The following is a 19,573-nucleotide window of genomic DNA, read 5'->3' as shown; positions in this document are numbered from 1 at the left end:
CAAAAGCTTGGACAGATAACATTGAGTTGGCCTTGAGACAGGGTATCGATTCAGATGAGATTATCAAAGCCCTTGATGAACTAAAGTTGGCTTCAGACTTTATGGCGGAAGCGCCCATTGATATATTAAGATGTTCTGCGTGGGCCATGTTATATTCAGTAACTGCCAGAAGAGCACTTTGGTTAAAGCCATGGTCAGCAGACCCCTCTTCAAAAACAAACATGGTGCCACATACCTTACAATGGAAAAGGACTTTTTGGCGAAAACTTGATGATATCGCCATTAACCGAGTGACAGGAGGAAAGAGTGGCCCGATACCCCAGGATAGGAGCAGGAGGAAAAAAAAGTTTACACCTCGCCCTTACTTTCAACAGAGGAACAAGGATACCAGGTTATATAGGCCAGGGAGAGAACATAGAAGAATCTGGAGAAGTTCCAGGCTACTTTATTGAAGATGGGCAAACAAAAATCTACATCTACTACGCCAGAAAACCAAAAACCTTTTTGACACTCTGCCGGCCAAACCAGTCCAGTGGGGGCTCGCCTCTGGGCCTTCGCCAAAAGTTTGGGTAGAATCTTGCACAGATCAGTTGGTCACGTCCACGGTCCTCCACGGCCACTTCTGGAGGTTCAGTCGGCACCCACCTCGTTCATTTCTGCCCACCAAAGATCCCAAGTTTAATAGAAAAAAGGGAGATTCTCATTCAATACGTTCAAACACTAATACGTAAGAAGGTGGTAATATCGGTTCCAGAGTTGGAAAAATTTTCAGGTTCTATTCCCCAATCTTTTGGTTCCCAAGAAAACAGGAGGCTTCCTCAGTCTGGAGCACTCCAAAATGGAATCACTCAATACGGTAATTCTAGCAGTACAGCCGGAGGATTGGATGGTCTCTATAGACCTCAGAGACGCGTACCTCCATATTCCAATTCATCACGATTTCCAGCCCTGCTTACAGCTCCAAGTCAGGGAACTCCATCTTCAGTATCAATGTCTGCCTTTCGGCATCTCGACTGCCCCCAGAACCTTTGTAAAAAGGGCATTGGTAGCGATTCTAGCTCTTCTTCGGGAGAATGGAATATGTATTTTACACTACCTAGATGACATCCTAATTCTGTCTCAACGCAAGGAGACACACCAAACCCACCTACAAGAGGTAGTGGACACGTTAACAAGTACGGTTGGCCAATAAACTATCCGAAGAGTCAGTTTGCTCCAGCTCGGGAAACGATATATCTGGGAGCTTTTTTCAATACCCCGAATAGAGCAGTGTCACTCCCTCTGGAGAAGATCCCACTACTCATAGCCAAGGTGGGGAGAGTGATGTCGAGCAAGACACTGTCAGCAGCAAATTGCCCGAGTCTTCTGGGAACGTTTTCCTCTTGCATTCCCGTAGTGAAATGGGCCCGGTGGCACCTCCACACTTTTCAGCGAGGATTCCTCTCCCAGTGGAAAAGGAGCTCCCTATCCCAGAAAATCCTAATAACTTGTTCGATTAAATCCAGTCTATGGTGGTGGACAAGACCTCACAACCTGCTAAACCACTGTCCCCTTGGCCCCATCTCCTGGACCACTCTTACATCAGACGCAAGTCGTCTGGGTTGGGGCGCCCACTTCAAAGGTCAGTTGGTCCAGGGAAAATGGCAGTTCGACTCGGAAGGCATGGTGTCCAACATTTTGGAGCTCAGAGCAGCCTGGATGGCGAAATCGCAACTGGCATCCTGTCTGAGGGGCAAATCCATTTTGCTACAGATGGATAACAAGTCAGCAGTGGCCTATGTCCAGAATCAAGGGGGGGACACACAGCAATTCGTTGTCCAACGAGGTGGCCCCGATAATGCTCTGGGCAGAAGAGAACCTCACCAACCTCAGTGAGTCTTACATCCCAGCTTTCGAGAATCACCCGGCAGATCGCCTATCAAGGAAGTTCGACAACAACGAGTGGTCCTTGAATCAGGAAGTTTTCCAATGGATCTGCCACCAATGGGGCAGTCCTCAAGTGGACCTTTTTGCGTCCCCTCTCAACACCAAGACACCCCGCTTTTTCACGAGGTTTCCAGTCCGAGGTTCAGCGGGAGTGGATGCCCTCGTCCAACCATGGAAGTTCCAACTGGCATATGCATTCCCTCCGATCCCTCTGATTCTGAGGTTCCTTCAGCACCTAACAGAAGAATGGATGACCATCCTAGCGGTCATCCCCTACTGGCCAAGAAGATCCTGCTTTACCCTGCTGTCCAGGCTCTCCCTCTGCAACCCCTTAACACTTCCAGTAACACAACCTTCTGTCCCAGGAGAACCTCTTCCATCCACATCCAGAGGTTCTGGATTTGAGGGTCTGGAGGTTGAGCGGGAAAAGCTGGAGAAATTAGGGAGCTCCCACAGAGTAATTCAGACTTCAAGCCAGAAAAGTTTCCACCAATAGCACCTACTATAACGTTTGGGACAAGTTTTCGGAATTTGCAGAAGCTAACAGTTTCGACCCATTAAAACCAGGAACCCATGAAGTTCTTTAATTTCTTCAAAAAGGATTAGATCTAGGACTGGGACTTAGCTCACTGAAGGTTCAGGTCTCGGCTTTATCAGCCCTCAAAGCTGCACGAATTGGATGTAGCAAGGACTCTCAGTCATTACATTAGACTAACATACCCCTTCCGTAAAGGTCAGCAACTCTTTGTGATCCCTAAGGGCGCAAGAAGGGGAATGGCAGCATCAAAGACAACTTTGGAAAGTTGGATCGTACATCTCATTCAGAGAGCATATCGGGCTAGTGGTCTTCCGATTCTGAAATCAATCAATGCACATTCAACGCGGGGTATGGCATCATCTAGGGCGGCATTAGCACAAGTCTCGCCGGAAACTTTCTACCGTGCAGCAAGCTGGTCATCCTTCACCACGTTCATGACCCACTATAGTCTAGATCCAGCCGTGCTTACTTCTTGTGACTTCGGGAAAAAAGCTTTGCAGTTGTCTGCTCTATAATTTAAATTAAGATGTTTTTTTTGCAGCAACCCTCCCTGTGAGCGAGTTATTAACCATGTGTATGCTGCCTTGAAGGCACCAGGAAAACGGAAAATTGAATACTTACCTTTCCGTAATTTTGCTTTCCTGGTGCCTATCCATGGCAGTATACGCCCTTCCTTTTTTTTTTTACATATAATCCTTAAATGTTTGAGTCTAGTTACAAGAATGTCGCATGGGGGGGCCTGACTCTTTATTTATAGAGTTAAATTGGTCCTGTGGGTTGGTTGGGGGCGGGGTAACCAACCATGTGTATGCTGCCATGGATAGGCACCAGGAAAGGAAAATTATGGAAAGGTAAGTATTCAATTTTCCGTTTTAAAGAGATATTTACCAGCACTTTTTTTGTCCTAGTAAATACCGAATAATAGTTTTGATTGAACTTTATTTATCGCATGCGATAAACGTGCAGTAAACATTAGTGAATTGACCCCAAAGTCTTCACATAATACAGTCACCTACCGAAGGATTTTGCCAACAAAAAAAGCATACTAGTCAAGGATATTCCCTTTTACTCCCAGCATACCTCAGTTTTTATCGTTCACTCTTTGTGCCTAGTGTCTTGTGGGTGGCACAATTATTTATTGTTCAATATCTAAACATCCGGATGTGTCCTTCAATTAATAAAGGCAGAAAATACGATTTTTGTACGTGCCATGAACATGTTTTTTTCTTTAAAAAAACGTAAAGTTCAGATAATTTTTTTTTATAACTCAGCACAGAAGGATGGTACTTGCACTGAATGAGAAGGGTTCCTTGTACTGGTGGGTGCTCTCTTCATTTAAATCTTTATTCCTCTGCCTCCCGCATACCCTTGCAGAGAATCTTCCAATGTTGCGGATTGAACATGATCTAATGAACCTGTCAGAGGCTCTCGTCAAGAATGCAGACTATGCCCATCCTTCCTGCTCCCTTACTAGCTTTCTGCAATGGAGGGCACTCTAAGAACAGAGGAGGTGGACCTTTATTCTTCTGCCCATCATAAAGCCTTTTTCAGAGCTGGATGCAAGTACCGCCCCTTGTGCTTAAACTAAAATTAAGCTATAAAAAGGGGTTGTAAGGTCACGGCATATAAATATTTTATAACCTGAGATTAGTATTAACAATCCAAACAGTTATTACAGACAAACCAATACAAGCTTACCAAAAAATATTTCCTCTCATGTTGTAACGGCCGATTCCAAAACTTCCTGGATTCCCTGCACGTTTTGCAGATTTTCCTCTGTTGCTTACTTTCAATTTCAAAGGCCACTTCCACCCGGGCCCCTCCGCTATGCAGAATCCGCATGCTCAGCAGTGGATCTCTCCGCTGATCCCTGCTGAGCAGGTGAATGGCATTTCCGTTTCCTCAAAGCTATGACATGGACACAGTCCCTCTCTCCTCTATGGGACAATCAGATAAAAACATCCGTCAGTTTCCATCCGATCCACCAGCCAGATGGAAAACAGGACCAGGAAAGTATCGGATGGCGGCGAGTGTCCGCCGCTCTATAGAGGACAATGTAGGGTCCAAACAAATCCACCTGAAAAATTGATAGGTGGACCAGATCTGACAGCCCGTGTGAAAGGGGCCTATCCTATGGACTACCTATCCCATGGTACCCTTGCTGCCTGCAAGCTGCAATTCCCATACTGAAATCTACCTCCTAAAACGCCTCCTCTCAGCACCTCTGTAGATCAGAAGGCAGGCTCTGTGAAATGTGTGACACAGCAGTGCCTACTCACAGGGCACAGTGAATACATGTCAAAGAATTACAGAAAGTTATTGTGCGAGGATTTACAAACTTCAAAATCCCTCAGTCTAACAGGAGTAGGCTAGAAAGATTTAAAATGGCAAAAACGAAAATAAGATTGATTTTAAATGCTCATAGATATATGCTTTAAAACAGATTTTTACCCATAACAACTTGATAAATAATGTTCATTAGCAAGGAAGAAACATTCCACATTACTAAATATGCTACCAAAATTAGTGTGCACTGTAAATTGTCTCCAGCATTGCTCCTGTTTCTTCTTGCTGGATGCTGCCATTCTGCTGAAGCCCAGAGTCCATGGACAGCAGTAAATCATAAAGTGGAACTAAACCCATCAATTTAACGGTTTCAAAAAACAGTTACATTCCTGGAATGCCACATTTGCTTGTTTCCTTAACCAAACTGTCAAACCATCAAATGGCTAGTGTTATAACTGGTCACATGTGCAGCACCACGGCCGTTGCAGATCAAACAAGCAACTTCCTTGGCTGTAAGGGATAGAAGGATAGAAGGATTTATTTCCACTTTAGGGCGTTCAGCAGGTCGGACTCTACAAACTCACCAGTGCCTGAACATGGAGAGCAACTGAGCATGTGCAGAGCAGGGTGAGACAGTATTAGTGGATTTAAAAAGTATAGACACTTATACCTGCAAAAGGGGCCAGCCTGAAGTGACCTAGCAGGACTTCAAATTCTGACTAAAGTTCCACTTTAAGTTAATGGAGTTAACAGGATGGTTTTTCTTCCACCTACAGGTGGTTGAGAGACTGGAAGGGTAATCATAAAGCAAGGTGGAATAGAAGATGACCAGAACCAGAAAGATGAGAAAGAGTCCTTCCAAACAACTCCCATAGGTGTTTCAGGGGTGTGGTAGCAACACTGTAACCTGGCAAACCAGAATTAAATATATGATCCTAGGAATCTTCCAACCTACCCCTGTAAAGAACAATATAATTTGCTGAGGTGTGAGGAGTGGGAATCCTAGTAATAGAAATATTCACCTTTCAGACAATAAGGAGGATGAAGGAATCCAAGGAGACTTCCTCAGAAATAGAACAGCTTAGTAACAGAAGAGGGATAAGCGTCCTGCTTGATAACCCTCCAGTGATGGGTACTTTCATGCAAGAAAGTACCCATCTCACTGTACTCTCTACAGTGAGAAACTTCACTGTAGAGAGAGTAAGGACCATGAAAAGAGGGGATTCAAAAGACAATATTTTGATTCTAGGAAAGACAAAGTCCTCATGAATTGCATCTCATCACAGTCTAGAATAAGGAGTAGATTGTTAAGTCTGTTGCAGGGGGAAGTACTCAAAAATATTTCAAGACTTTCTCAGCAATGCGAAGGAAGAGACACCCAACCACCCAGGACACCAGCAAAAAACTGGAGCATGACTGGAGGTAGTGTTTTATAGGGGCTCTCTTATAGTTTATATGGTTTACCATTGTCCCAACCAGAGTAGTTCAACTGTTTAAGAAGGTCTGCAATTCCTCAAAAAAAATAAAAGGTGCTATCAAAAATAAGTTGGTCTTCCACATAGCAAAAGCTGAAGGGAAGTCATCCATCCACCTAGGTCACTGGTAGTAAGAGGGGTTAACCAGGGCTGGCCTACAGTTTGCATTTCATGGCCCCTTTCACACTGGGGTGGTGGGGGCGTCGGCGGTAAAACTGCGTTATTTTTAGCACCGCTTTACCGTCGTTTTAGTGGCGGTATTCGGCCGCTAGCAGTGTGGTTTTAACCCCCGCTGGCGGCCGAAAGGGTTAAAATCGCTTGCATAGCGCCGCTACAGCGGCAGTATAGCCGCAGTATTGCCGCGCTGCCCCATTGATTTCAATGGGCAGGAGCGGTGAATACACTGCTCCTTCACCGCTCCAAAGATGCTGTTTGCAGGAGTTTTTTTTCTCTCCTGCCAGCGCACCGCTTCAGTGTGAAAGCCCTCGGGCTTTCACATTGGAGAAACAGCAGCAGCAGTTTTAGGTTGGTTTGCAGGCGCTATTTTTAGCGCAATAACGCCTGCAAACCACCCCAGTGGGAAAGGGGCCAAAGTGAAAGACTTCCTGTGTCACACAATGGACAAGAAAAAAAAAAAAAAAAGCGTTTAGAGTTTACTGATCGTGCATTTTCAAAGGTAAGAGTGTGAACCATATTCCAACCATTATAAGAATGCAAATAACAGTAAATGCGACAGTATTCTACAAGCTGTCCAGACAAATAGCTAAATAAACAGCTAAAAAAGACATACAGTGTCTTGAAAAAGTATTCATACCCCTTGAAATTTTCCACATTTTGTCATGTAACATTTATGGTTTTGGTTGTATTTTATTGGGATCTTAAGTGATAGACCAACACAAAGTGGCACATAATTGTGAAGTGGAAGGAAAATGTTTTTATATTTTTACCAATAAATATCTGAAAAGAGTGGTGTGCATTTATATTTAGCCCCCTTTACGCCGATACCCCTAACTACAATCTAGTGTAAACAAAAAGTCACCTAATTAGTAAAGAGTCCACTTGTGTGTAATTTAATCTCAGCTGTTCTGTGAAGCCCTCAGAGGTTTGTTAGAGAACCTTAGTGAACAAACAGCATTTTGAAGGCCAAAGAACACACCAGACAGGTCAGGGATAAAGCTGCGGAGAAGTTTAAAGCAGGGTTAGGTTATAAAAAGATAGCCCAAGCTTTGAACATTTCACAGAGTACTGTTCAATCCATCATCTGAAAATGGAAAGAGTATGGCACAACTGCAAACCTACCAAGACATGGCTGTCCACCTAAACTTTCAGACCAGTAAAGGAGAGCATTAATCAGAGAAGCAGCCAAGTGGCCCATGGTAACTCTGGGGGAACTGCAGAGTTTCACAGCTTAGGTGGGTGAATCTGTCCACAGGACAACTATTAGTCGTGCACTCCACAAATCTGCCCATTATATAAGAGTGGTAAGAAGAAAGCCATTGTTGAAAGAAAGCCATAAGAAGTCCTGTTTGCAGTTTGTGAGAAGCCATGTCGGGGACACAGCAAACATGTGGAAGAAGGTGCTCTGGTCAGATGAGACCAAAATTCTACTTTTTGGCCTAAAAGCAAAATGCTATGTGTGGCGGAAAACTAACACTGCACATCACCCTGAACACACCATCCCCACTGTGAAACATGCTAGTGGCAGCATCATGTTTTGGAGATGCTTTTCTTCAGCAGGGACAGGAAAGCTGGTCACAGTTGATGGGAAGATGGATGGAGCCAAATACAGGGCAATGTTAGAAGAAATCCTGTTAGAGCCTGCAAAAGACATGAGAGACTGGGGCGGAGGTTCACCTTCCAGCAGGATGACGACTCTAAACATACAGCCAGAGCTAAAATGGAATGGTTCAGATCAAAGCATAGTCATGTGTTAGAATGGCCAAGTCAAAGTCCAGACCTAAATCTAATTAACAATCTGTGGCAAGACATGAAAATTGCTGTTCACAGACGCTCTCCATCCAATCTAACAGAGCTTGAACTATTTTGCAAAGAATGGGCAAAAATTTCACTCTAGATGTCTAAAGCTGGTAGAGACATCCCCAAAAAGACTTGCAGTTGTAATTGCAGCAAAAGGTGGTTATACAAAGTATTGACTCAGGGGGGCTGAATACAAATGCACACTACACTTTCCATATATTTGTAAAAAAAAAAAAAAATTAAAAACCAATGATCATGTTCCTTTCACTTCACAATTATGTGCCAGTTAGTGTTGGTCTATCACATAAAATCCCAATAAAATACATTTAGGTTTTTGGTTGTACCATGACAAAATTTCAAAGGGTATGAATACGTTTTCAAGGCACTGTATAGGAAAAGTTTTCCTGCCACACAAAATGCAATTCTCTGCAACCAGTTTTGAGATCCAGGCAACCCTGCCAGAAAGCATAGCAAGATCTAAGCCTCTACTGTATTAGCAGCAACACAAAAGGGGTAAGGACAGTCAAAAATACAGCCTGCTAATTACACAAGAAAGCAACATACTATCGTTCCTCTAGTCATCTGTTTTCTTCAGCACACAAACAGTCATGGCAGCTGAAAGTCCCCTGGTAACCATGATGCCCTGTGCAAGGATAGGAATGTGACCACTGCACCTGATAATGTATTTGCACCGGTCTCCTGGATGTAACAACTTCCATAGAGTCCACACTGTAATCTCTGTTCTCCCATATTTGCAGAGAAAGTCCTAGAATCACCCCTGGCTAGTGCTGCAGGGCTTCAAGTCCTAGCAATGGGGCAAAAGTGTTCAAAGTGTTCTACTGGAAGTCACATTAACCTTAATGTGATCAGCAGAGGTAGAGAAAGCCCTAAACTGAGCCTGCAGAGCACCAGCACTATAAACAGCAGCATCTACACTGCCTGCATCCACTGGCATGACAGTTGTAAAAACCGCAATCACTAGAGCAGAGTGGTGTATTTGGTGGTGTTAATGTTAATCACAGTTTGGGTATAAGATTAGAAAGGTAAACTGATCTAAAGCAGGTTATAAATCCCATATAAATATGAAGAAAAAAAAAAAAAGTCAACACAGGCCCTACATGTAGTGAGCAGAACAGTCCCTTCTACATACACAGCAGGGTGGATTTGATTTAAATCGAGTCAATTTAAATCACTAGTAAAATGGCTTGAATTAAATCATAAAAGAGCCATGGTCATCTCTGCCCCGCAGCGGCTCCACCTCTGACCTGCTTTTGACTCACCGACAGTCCCATTCACTTTAGTGTGGTGGTAGAGTGGTAGAGTGGTCCGACTTCCGATAAAATTGGTCGCTGTGGCGGATTCGCCACAAGATCACTTTTAAATCGACGGCAGGATTTACCGATGGCTCCGCTGCTTACCGGAGTCAGTCATCGGTAACAGCAGAGGCAATCAGGTCTGCTCCCTGGCTTGGTATGGAGACGTGCCCCCACCTGTCTCTATACCACTGCCGGGGCGGAAGCAACGTCACTTCTGCCAATAGCTCTTAAAAACTTCCACTTTTTGCATTCCTCCCCCCCTCTAGTGTCACATTTGGCACCTTTCAGGGGGGAGGAAGGAGCAGATAACTGTCTAATACAGGTATTTGCTCCCACTTCCTGGCATAGATCACTGCGGTGCTTGCGGTGACCTATGCCACTTCCGGCGCCTACCCCGTCCTCCCCCGCTGTATTCTGTGAGACACAGAACACAGCGGGGACCTGAGAGGACGCGCAGCGCGACTCGCGCATGCGCAGTAGGGAACTGGGAAGTGAAGCCGCACGGCTTCACTTCCTTATTTCCTTACCAAGGATGGCAGCGGCAGCAGCCGAGAGCCGAAGGACGGATTGGCTTCGGCTGCCAACATCGCGGGCTCCCTGAACAGGTAAGTGTCCATATATTAAAAGTCAGCAGCTGCAGTATTTGTAGCTGCTGGCTTTTAATATTTTTTTTCAGCGAATCTCCGCTTTAAAGGGTTTTTTTTTTTAATTGCATTTTGCATTTTAGTGCAAATTTGAGATTTGAGGTCTTTTTGAACCCAGAGCTCATATTTAAGAGGTCCTGTGATGCTTTTTTTTCTATTACAGGGGATGTTTACATTCCTTGTAATAGAAATAAAAGTGACACCATTTTTTTTTTTTTTTTAAAAGAACAGTGTAAAATAAAAAAAAAATTTCAAATGCGCCACGTCCCACCGAGCTTGCGTGCAGAAGCAAACGCACACGTGAGCAGCGCCCGCATATGAAAACTGTTTAAACCACATGTGAGGTTTCGCCGCAGTCGGTAGAGTGAGAGCAATAATTCTAGCCCTAGAGCTTCTCCAAGTCAAAACATGCAACCTGTAGAATTTTTTTAAACCTCGCCTATGGAGATTAAGGGCAAGTTTGTCGTCATTCCACAAGCAGGCACAATTTTGAAGTGTGACACATTCTGAATCAATTTACTTTGCTCAACATTATCTTTCACAATTAAAAAAAAAAAAATTGGGCTAACTTTACTGTTGTCTTATTTTTTAATTAAAAAAAAGTGCAAAAGTGCGCTTATAAGACCGATGCGCAAATACGGTGTGACAGAAAGTATTGCAATGACTGCCATTTTATTCTCTAGGGTGATCGAAAAAAATATATATGTTTGGGGGTTCTAAGTAATTTTCTAGCAAAAAAAAAAAACAGTTTTTAAAACGTGTAAACACCAAATCTCAGAAAGAGGCTCGGTCCTTAACCACTTGCCGACCGCCTAACGCACATATACGGCGGCAGAATGGCACGGGCAGGCAAAATCACGTACCCATACGTGATCTGCCTCCCGCGGGTGGGGGGTCCGATCGGACCCCCCCCCCGGTGCCATAGGCGGTCGTCGGCTCTCGTTCGCGGGCGATGAAAGGTCAGGGGGAGGCCATCCATTGATGGCCACCCCCTCCCGATCGCTCCCGGCGAATGAAAACGCTTCCTTTCCCTCTGTAATGTAAACAGAGGGAAAGGAAGTGATGTCATCCCTCCTCGAGCCGGTCTTTTCGTCCCGGCGCAGAGGAGAGAAGACATCCAAGTAAGTGCACCAACACTACACTTACAGTAGAACACGAAGGCACACTTTTCACCCCCCAGTCAGCCCCCGATCACCCCCCTGTACCCCCTGTCACTCTGACACCAATAGCAGTTTTTTTTTTTTTTGCATTGGTGTCAGTTTGTGTCAGTTACAAGTGTTAGGGCAGTTAGGTTAGCCCCCTTTAGGTCTAGGGTACCCCCCCTTAGATCCAGGGTACCCCCCTAACCCCCCCTAATAAAAGTTAACCCCTTGATTACCCCCCGTCGCCAGTGTCGCTAAGCGATCGTTTTTCTGATCGCTGTATTAGTGACACAGGTGACGCTAGTTAGGGAGGTAAGTATATAGGTTCGCTGTCAGTGTTTTATAGCGACAGGGACCCCCATATACTACCTGCTAAAGGTTTTAACCCCTTGATTGCCCCCTAGTTAACCCTTTCACCAGCGATCACCGTATAAGTGTTACGGGTGACGCTGGTTAGCTAGTTTGTTTTTTGTAGTTTATTACAGTTTATTATAGTTTTAGGGCACCCGCCGTTTATTACCTTATAAAGGTTTAACCCCCTAATTGCCCGGCGGTGATATAAGTTACGTTTTTAGGGTCAGATAAGGTCTGCGTCGCCCCAGGCAGCGTCAGGTTAGCGCCAGTACCGCTAAAACCCACGCACGCAGCATACACCTCCCTTAGTGCTATAGTATCTGAACGGATCGATATCTGATCCGATCAGATCTATACTCCCCAGCAGTTTTCCATGTTTTTCTCTGGCTCTCCTGGCCCAACAGGGAACCTGAGAATGCAGCCAGTGATTCGGCCAGCTGACCAGAGTGGCTCCAATCATCTCTATGGCCTAAGAAACCGGAAGCTACGAGCATTTCATGACTTAGATTTCGCCGGATGCAAACAGCGCCATTGGGAAATTGGGAAAGTTTTTTATCACACCGATCTTGGTGTGGTCAGATGCTTTGAGGGCAGAGGAGAGATCTAGGGTCTAATAGACCCCAATTTTTTCAAAAAAGAGTACCTGTCACTACCTATTGCTATCATAGGGGATATTTACATTCCCTGAGGTAACAATAAAAATGATAAAAAAAAAATAAAAATGAAAGGAACAGTTTAAAAATAAGAAAAAAAATTAAAAAATTAATAAAGAAAAAAAAAAAAAAAAAAAAAAAAAAAAAAAAAAAAAAAAGCACCCCTGTCCCCCCCTGCTCTCGCGCAAAGGCGAACGCAAGCGTCGGTCTGCCATCAAATGTAAACAGCAATTGTCCCATGCATGTGAAGTATCACCGCGAAGGTCAGATCGAGGGCAGTAATTTTAGCAGTAGACCTCCTCTGTAAATCTAAAGTGGTAACCTGTAAAGGCTTTTAAAGGCTTTTAAAAATGTATTTAGTTTGTCGCCACTGCACGTTTGTGCGCAATTTTAAAGCATGTCATGTTTGGTATCCATGTACTCGGCCTACGATCATCTTTTTTATTTCATCAAACATTTGGGCAATATAGTGTGTTTTAGTGCATTAAAATTTTAAAAAGTGTGTTTTTTCCCCAAAAAATGCGTTTGAAAAATCGCTGCGCAAATACTGTGTGAAAAAAAAAAAAATGAAACACCCACCATTTTAATCTGTAAGGCATTTGCTTTAAAAAAATATATAATGTTTGGGGGTTCAAAGTAATTTTCTTGCAAAAAAAATAATTTTTTCATGTAAACAAAAAGTGTCAGAAAGGGCTTTGTCTTCAAGTGGTTAGAAGAGTGGGTGATGTGTGACATAAGCTTCTAAATGTTGTGCATAAAATGCCAGGACATTTCAAACCCCCCCCCAAATGACCCCATTTTGGAAAGTAGACACCCCAAGCTATTTGCTGAGAGGCATGTCGAGTCCATGGAATATTTTATATTGTGACACAAGTTGCGGGAAAAAGACAATTTTTTTTTTTTTTTTTTGCACAAAGTTGTCACTAAATGATATATTGCTCAAACATGCCATGGGAATATGTGAAATTACACCCCAAAATGCATTCTGTTGCTTCTCCTGAGTACGGGGATACCACATGTGTGAGACTTTTTGGGAGCCTAGCCGCGTACGGGACCCCGAAAACCAAGCACCGCCTTCAGGCTTTCTAAGGGCGTAAATTTTTGATTTCACTCTTCACTGCCTATCACAGTTTCGGAGGCCATGGAATGCCCAGATGGCACAAACCCCCCCCCCAAATGACCCCATTTTGGAAAGTAGACACCCCAAGCTATTTGCTGAGAGGTATAGTGAGTATTTTGCAGACCTCACTTTTTGTCACAAACTTTTGAAATTTGAAAAAAGAAAAAAAAAATATGTTTTTCTTGTCTTTCTTCATTTTCAAAAACAAATGAGAGCTGCAAAATACTCACCATGCCTCTCAGCAAATAGCTTGGGGTGTCTACTTTCCAAAATGGGGTCATTTTGGGGGGTTTTGTGCTATCTTGGCATTTTATGGCCTTCAAAACTGTGATGCGTAGTGAGGAGTGAAATCAAAAATTAACGCTCTTAGAAATCCTGAAGGCGGTGATTGGATTTTGGGGCCCCGTATGAAGCTAGGCACCCAAAAAGTGCCACTCATGTGGTATCCCCGTACTCAGGAGAAGCAGCAGAATGTATTTTGGGGTGTAATTCCACATATGCCCATGGCATGTTTGAGCAATATATCATTTAGTGACAACTTTGTGCAAAAAAAAAAAATTGTCACTTTCCCGCAACTTGTGTCAAAAAATACAATATTCCATGGACTCAACATGCCTCTCAGCAAATAGCTTGGGGTGCCTACTTTCCAAAATGGGGTCATTTGGGGGGGTTTTGTGCCATCTGGGCATTTTATGGCCTTCAAAAATGTGATAGGTAGTGAGGAGTGAAATCACAACTTTACGCCCTTAGAAATCCTGAAGGCGGTGCTTGGTTTTCGGGGCCCCGTACGCGGCTAGGCTCCCAAAAAGTCCCACACATGTGGTATCCCCGTACTCAGGAGAAGCAGCTAAATGTATTTTGGGGTGCAATTCCACATATGCGCATGGCCTGTGTGAGCAATATATCATTTAGTGACAACTTTTTGTAATTTTTTTTTTTTTTTTGTCATTATTCAATCACTTGGGACAAAAAAAAAATAAATATTCAATGGGTTCAACATGCCTCTCAGCAATTTCCTTGGGGTGTCTACTTTCCAAAATGGGGTCATTTGGGGGGGTTTTGTACTGCCCTGCCATTTTAGCACCTCATGAAATGACATAGGCAGTCATAAAATAAAAGCTGTGTAAATTCCAGAAAATGTACCCTAGTTTGTAGACGCTATAACTTTTGCGCAAACCAATAAATATACACTTATTGACATTTTTTTTTACCAAAGACATGTGGCCGAATACATTTTAGCCTAAATGTATGACTAAAATTGAGTTTATTGGATTTTTTTTATAACAAAAAGTAGAAAATATCATTTTGTTTTCAAAATTTTCGGTCTTTTTCCGTTTATAGCGCAAAAAATAAAAACGGCAGAGGTGATCAAATACCATCAAAAGAAAGCTCTATTTGTGGGATGAAAAGGACGCAAATTTTGTTTGGGTACAGCATTGCATGACCGCGCAATTAGCAGTTAAAGCGACGCAGTGCCGAATTGTAAAAAGTGCTCTGGTCAGGAAGGGGGTAAAACCTTCCGGGGCTGAAGTGGTTAAATGGTTAAATAAATAAAAAAAAAAAGTTTTGATTTTTTTTTTTTAAATCGTTGATTTTTATCCACCCTGCTACACAGCATGTGAGATCTAAAACCCATTGGTGCTGGCTCCTTACTTTTTGGAGCTAGCGCCAAGACCTTTGGAATGTTAGTGTGGGCCGGCATGATCATATTATTCCTTATCACTAAATTCAAATACACACCTCTTTCTTCACATGCTCATCTTCATTTACCGAATGCTCATTGTGTGCAGATTGGGTTGAAGGAAGGACAGTGTCTTCATTGCAGAACACATGGCCAGGTGGTAACCTAGAATAGAAAGGAATATAAAAAGAAAAAGTTAACTTTGAATGAAAATCCTGCTTCGTTCAATGGTATGTTTTAAAACATCAGTATAATATATAATTAACTATGTATTTTTTTTTTTGTTTTTTTTTTAAAAAGTAATAAAATGTTTTCAATCTACATGTGAAAAATAGAATATGTAGAACATGTAAATCAGGAGATCAAGTGTTAGAAAAGTATTGCTTTCATGAATGAATTTCCATTTATACAGAATAGGTGTGTGGAGACAACCATGTTTGTTTATTACATAGACATATATTATATACATATATATATATATATATATATATATATATATATATATATATATATATATATATATATATATATATATATATATATATATATATATATATATATATATATATATATATATATATATATATATACACACACATACACACACACATATATATATATAAAAAATATAAAACATTAGGGAATAGGGGTTCCTATCCCGAATGCGATTCTTCCATGTTCAGGAGAGGGAGGTTTAACCTCACCTAAACGTGGCAGCTCCTAAACACTGCTAAAAGCTTATGTGTTTTGCAGCCATTTCAAATCACGGGGCGGAATCGAGGAGATTCTGCCTGCAATCATGTGTGAATGGAGCCTTAAGGCAGTGGTCATCAACCCTGTCCTCAGGGTCCACTAACAGGCCAGGTTTTATGTATTACCTTGGGGAGATGCAGACTAGAATACTGCAATCACTGAGCAGCAAATGATATCACCTGTGATGTATTTCAGTTATCTTGCAAACCTGGCCTGTTAGTGGGTCCCGAGGACAGGGTTGATGACCACTGCCTTAAGGCATGTGTAGATGGGCAAATGCCACATGCTTTCAGATGCATTTTGCATGTGTTTAAGATGATTCAGAGTCTGATCACAGATAAATCTGACCTGCAGTTAAACTCTTGGGCTGGATCAAGTGGCATTCCCATCGATACTTACAGAGAAAGATAAGCAGTAATGAGACAAATAAAATGCTGTGTATAGGAGTCCTTAATCCCATTCCTTCCTGATCAGTTTTCCAATTAAAATATAGCAAATGCATCAAAATCCATGCCAGTGGTAAAATTGTGCAAATGTACGCAGACATGCATTTCTATTCATTTCAATAGAAAAGGCATTAGGAAAAAGTGAATCAGTATGAATGGGCACTTAGAATTGTTTTGGGGTACTAGGGGATCATTTCAGTTGTGTGTTAGGAAATACCGAGTGGGTTATGTGAATTTTCAGCTTTTTTTTTTGTGTTTAATGCATTCTAAACCATATTGTCATCATTTTTTGTCTTCTGGGAAACCATGGTTAAAATCATCATACTTCATACATTATAAAGCTGGAAGTACATTTTTGATTGTGCATTTTTGCATGTAAACTGCAGGCATAAAACGCTGGCGTGTCATCTCCCGAATACAAAATAAGGGAAATTAACAAAGACTGGCGCATTCAAAAATTGCACCAATTTCTAGATTCACACAATTGGTGCTTCCTGTAATAAAATCTATGAAGTGGTGCATCCCAATTAATGAATCGCATGGTGGTGCTTCAGTTTCAAGTGCGCCTACTTCAATTTTGCTGTAAACAAGAGATAATCTTTTGCAGCAATCATCCTAAAGCTACGTACAGATGGATTGAAAATTTGTCCAGTATAGCAGGGACTGGACGGATTTTCGATCTGTGTGGCTGTCCCGGTTTGACAGAAGTCAATCGTTAGAGTGACTTCTGCTGAAGGAACAAGCTGGAAAACGATCACTGCTAATCAGTGTATTCTAACAGTGGACAGTCAGAATATAATGTCCCAGCAGGGGGATTCCTCCACCCAGCTCACTTTGTGCATGGGGGAATCTGTTCATTTTATGTTCAGCCTGCCGGCTGGATGAAGAAGGGAAAATTAAAAAAAAAAAAAAAAAAAAACAAAAAACAAAACACCCCACACACACAACCACACGCAACCATTTATACCCAGCCTAATTTTTCTCTCCTTCCTACATTGCTGGTCATTCAAACACATCTCCCTCTTCCCTTGCTGAAGTGCTAATCATCTCTGTCCACCCCTCCTCACTATAGCATTTACACCACTTGGTGACCATTTTAGAATGGTTTTTAAATTCGAACATTGGCAAAAGTGCCTCATACTTTGGCACAGGCGATCAGACACTTATGGCATATTTATGGCGCGGCTGATATACCACCGCATAAGACTTGTATTATAAACAGCGCTCACTTAAAGTGTTACTAAACCCAGGATCCTGCATTCTCTATATCTGGTCTCCCACAGTACACAGCACATGGAACTGCAATTCTTTTAGTAAATATAAAACTGCTAAATGCCTTTTCCCGGCAGTTACAGCAGTCTTGTGACTTCTATCAGTTTCTGGCCAAAGCTTGTAGAAGGAGATTTTATTCTACTCTGACTGTCCTATGAGGCTGCAGGAGCCCTGCCCCTGTCTGGACAGTGATGATCACATGCACCCACCCAAGAGGAGGGGGGAAAAAAAAAACAAAAAAAAAAAACAAACACACACACACACACACACACACACACACACACACACACACACACCAAACTGAGCATGTGCAGTGTGATGCCAAAGACTGTCTTATCAGGAGATGGTTTAGGGACAGTGGAGGAACAGGAGGATCAGAGAAGACAGGATCAAACAGCCTTTTTAAACAATGTGCAGGATTAACCCTTAGGTTCCATGAGTTTAACAAGCATGGTTTTACTGCATATTGGCACAAAAAAAAAAAAAGTGGGGAGAGCCCCAAAAGGATGAAGGGAATGAGGCACCTGCAGCCCCACCCTCAGTAATAAACTTTAATCAATGAAAATGTCACAAAAATCACACACACACACACACACACACACACACCAAAAACAGACTACACGGAAAGAAAAAAAAAACTAAGACAACATTGTCGCTCAAAAGCGCACACTCCTCACATGCTTACCACAATCTAAAACAGAGGCATAGGTGAGATAAAAGTACAGTAAAGAACCAGGCAGGGTGTAATAGCGGGAAACCACGATGGTGTCCCCCTGTCACAGGCGATACACAGCAGGGTGGACCTCTGCTCACACCTTAAAGTGTAAGTAAAGCCTCCTATCGTTTTTACTCAAGGAAACTGCCATCTTTGCCTCTGTTTAATCAACAGCTGCCATGATGCTGCACATGTGATCAGTTATACACCAGCCATTGGATGGTTTGACAGTTTGGTTGAGAGCACAACCAATGGGAGTGTTACATTTCCGGCACATGCCGGAAAAGAAACGGTTTTATGGATGGGTTTACTTCCACTTTAAGCCTAGAACCTTAACTGTGACTGCTGGTGGGCCACTCACACTTGCCTGTTCTCTTACTGTACCTTCCACATTAAGGGTACACGGTGACACCCAGATTATATCTGGACACCTGGTCACCATTGATGCTGCTGGCCCATTGGGGACAGGGGAGTCTGTCACTTATCATTTAGAGTCATTAGCAGATACCTACCAAGCCGAAGGCCCATGGTGTGAACAGACGTCCACACTGTTTGAGTAAAGCCTGATCCAGGCTGACACCATTGTGGTCTCCTGCTATTCCCTGCCTGGTTCTTTACTGTACACTGATCTGTCCTATGCCTCGGTCTCAGATTGTGGTAAGCATGTGAGGAGTGTTTGCTTTTAAGCAACAACGTTGTCCCTTACTTTTTTTACTTTCTGTGTAGTCTGTGTTTTTAATATATTTGTGTGATTTTTGTGACATTTTCATTAAAGTTTATTACCGAGGGTGAGACCGCGGGTGCCTCATTCCCTTCCTCCCTCTAGAACTTCTTTGCTGTTCTGCCCACTTTTTTGTGCCAAGATGGACAGTGTTCAGGAGTTGAGGAGAATAGCTCCACCAAGTATTCGGTGAGACCCTGGAGTGTAGTTTCAGTACTGTACCACAGTCAAGGACTTTCCTGGTGCTTTTTATGACAAGTTGCTTTACTGCATATACAGACTGCTTTTACTGTTGTGGTTTTACCCCTTTAAAAATGGCAGAAGAAATGCACAATACTGATCACAACATTTTCTAAAATATTCCTTTGAGCAATACTTCAAGCCATAATATTTCCCTTTGTTAATCCCCCTAATGACTAGTGCAGGGAAGACACCCATAACTGATAGCAAAGCGCATGGTATCTGTTGAGAAACCTCACCCCAAACATTGCGTGCAGCTGGCTCTTTTCAGGGTAGACAAATGTCCACAGAATGTTAGAGGTATTTTGGTGAAC

General features: G+C 42.7%; 1 protein-coding gene across 1 annotated transcript in view; it reads left to right on the top strand.

Moving 5' to 3' along the window:
- Positions 1–1,837: 1,837 nt before the first annotated feature.
- Positions 1,838–19,573, top strand: part of SUCO (SUN domain containing ossification factor) — a 163,867-nt gene continuing 146,131 nt past the window's right edge. The window contains exon 1 of the mRNA XM_073592035.1: positions 1,838–2,383. Coding sequence (XP_073448136.1) covers positions 1,838–2,383 — 546 coding nt within the window. The remainder of the gene's footprint in view (positions 2,384–19,573) is intronic.

Source organism: Aquarana catesbeiana, linkage group LG07, assembly GCF_042186555.1.
Source record: "Aquarana catesbeiana isolate 2022-GZ linkage group LG07, ASM4218655v1, whole genome shotgun sequence".
Taxonomy (NCBI): domain Eukaryota; kingdom Metazoa; phylum Chordata; class Amphibia; order Anura; family Ranidae; genus Aquarana; species Aquarana catesbeiana.
Note: the sequence above shows the minus strand (reverse complement) of the source record. Positions and strands in the feature narration are given on the sequence as shown.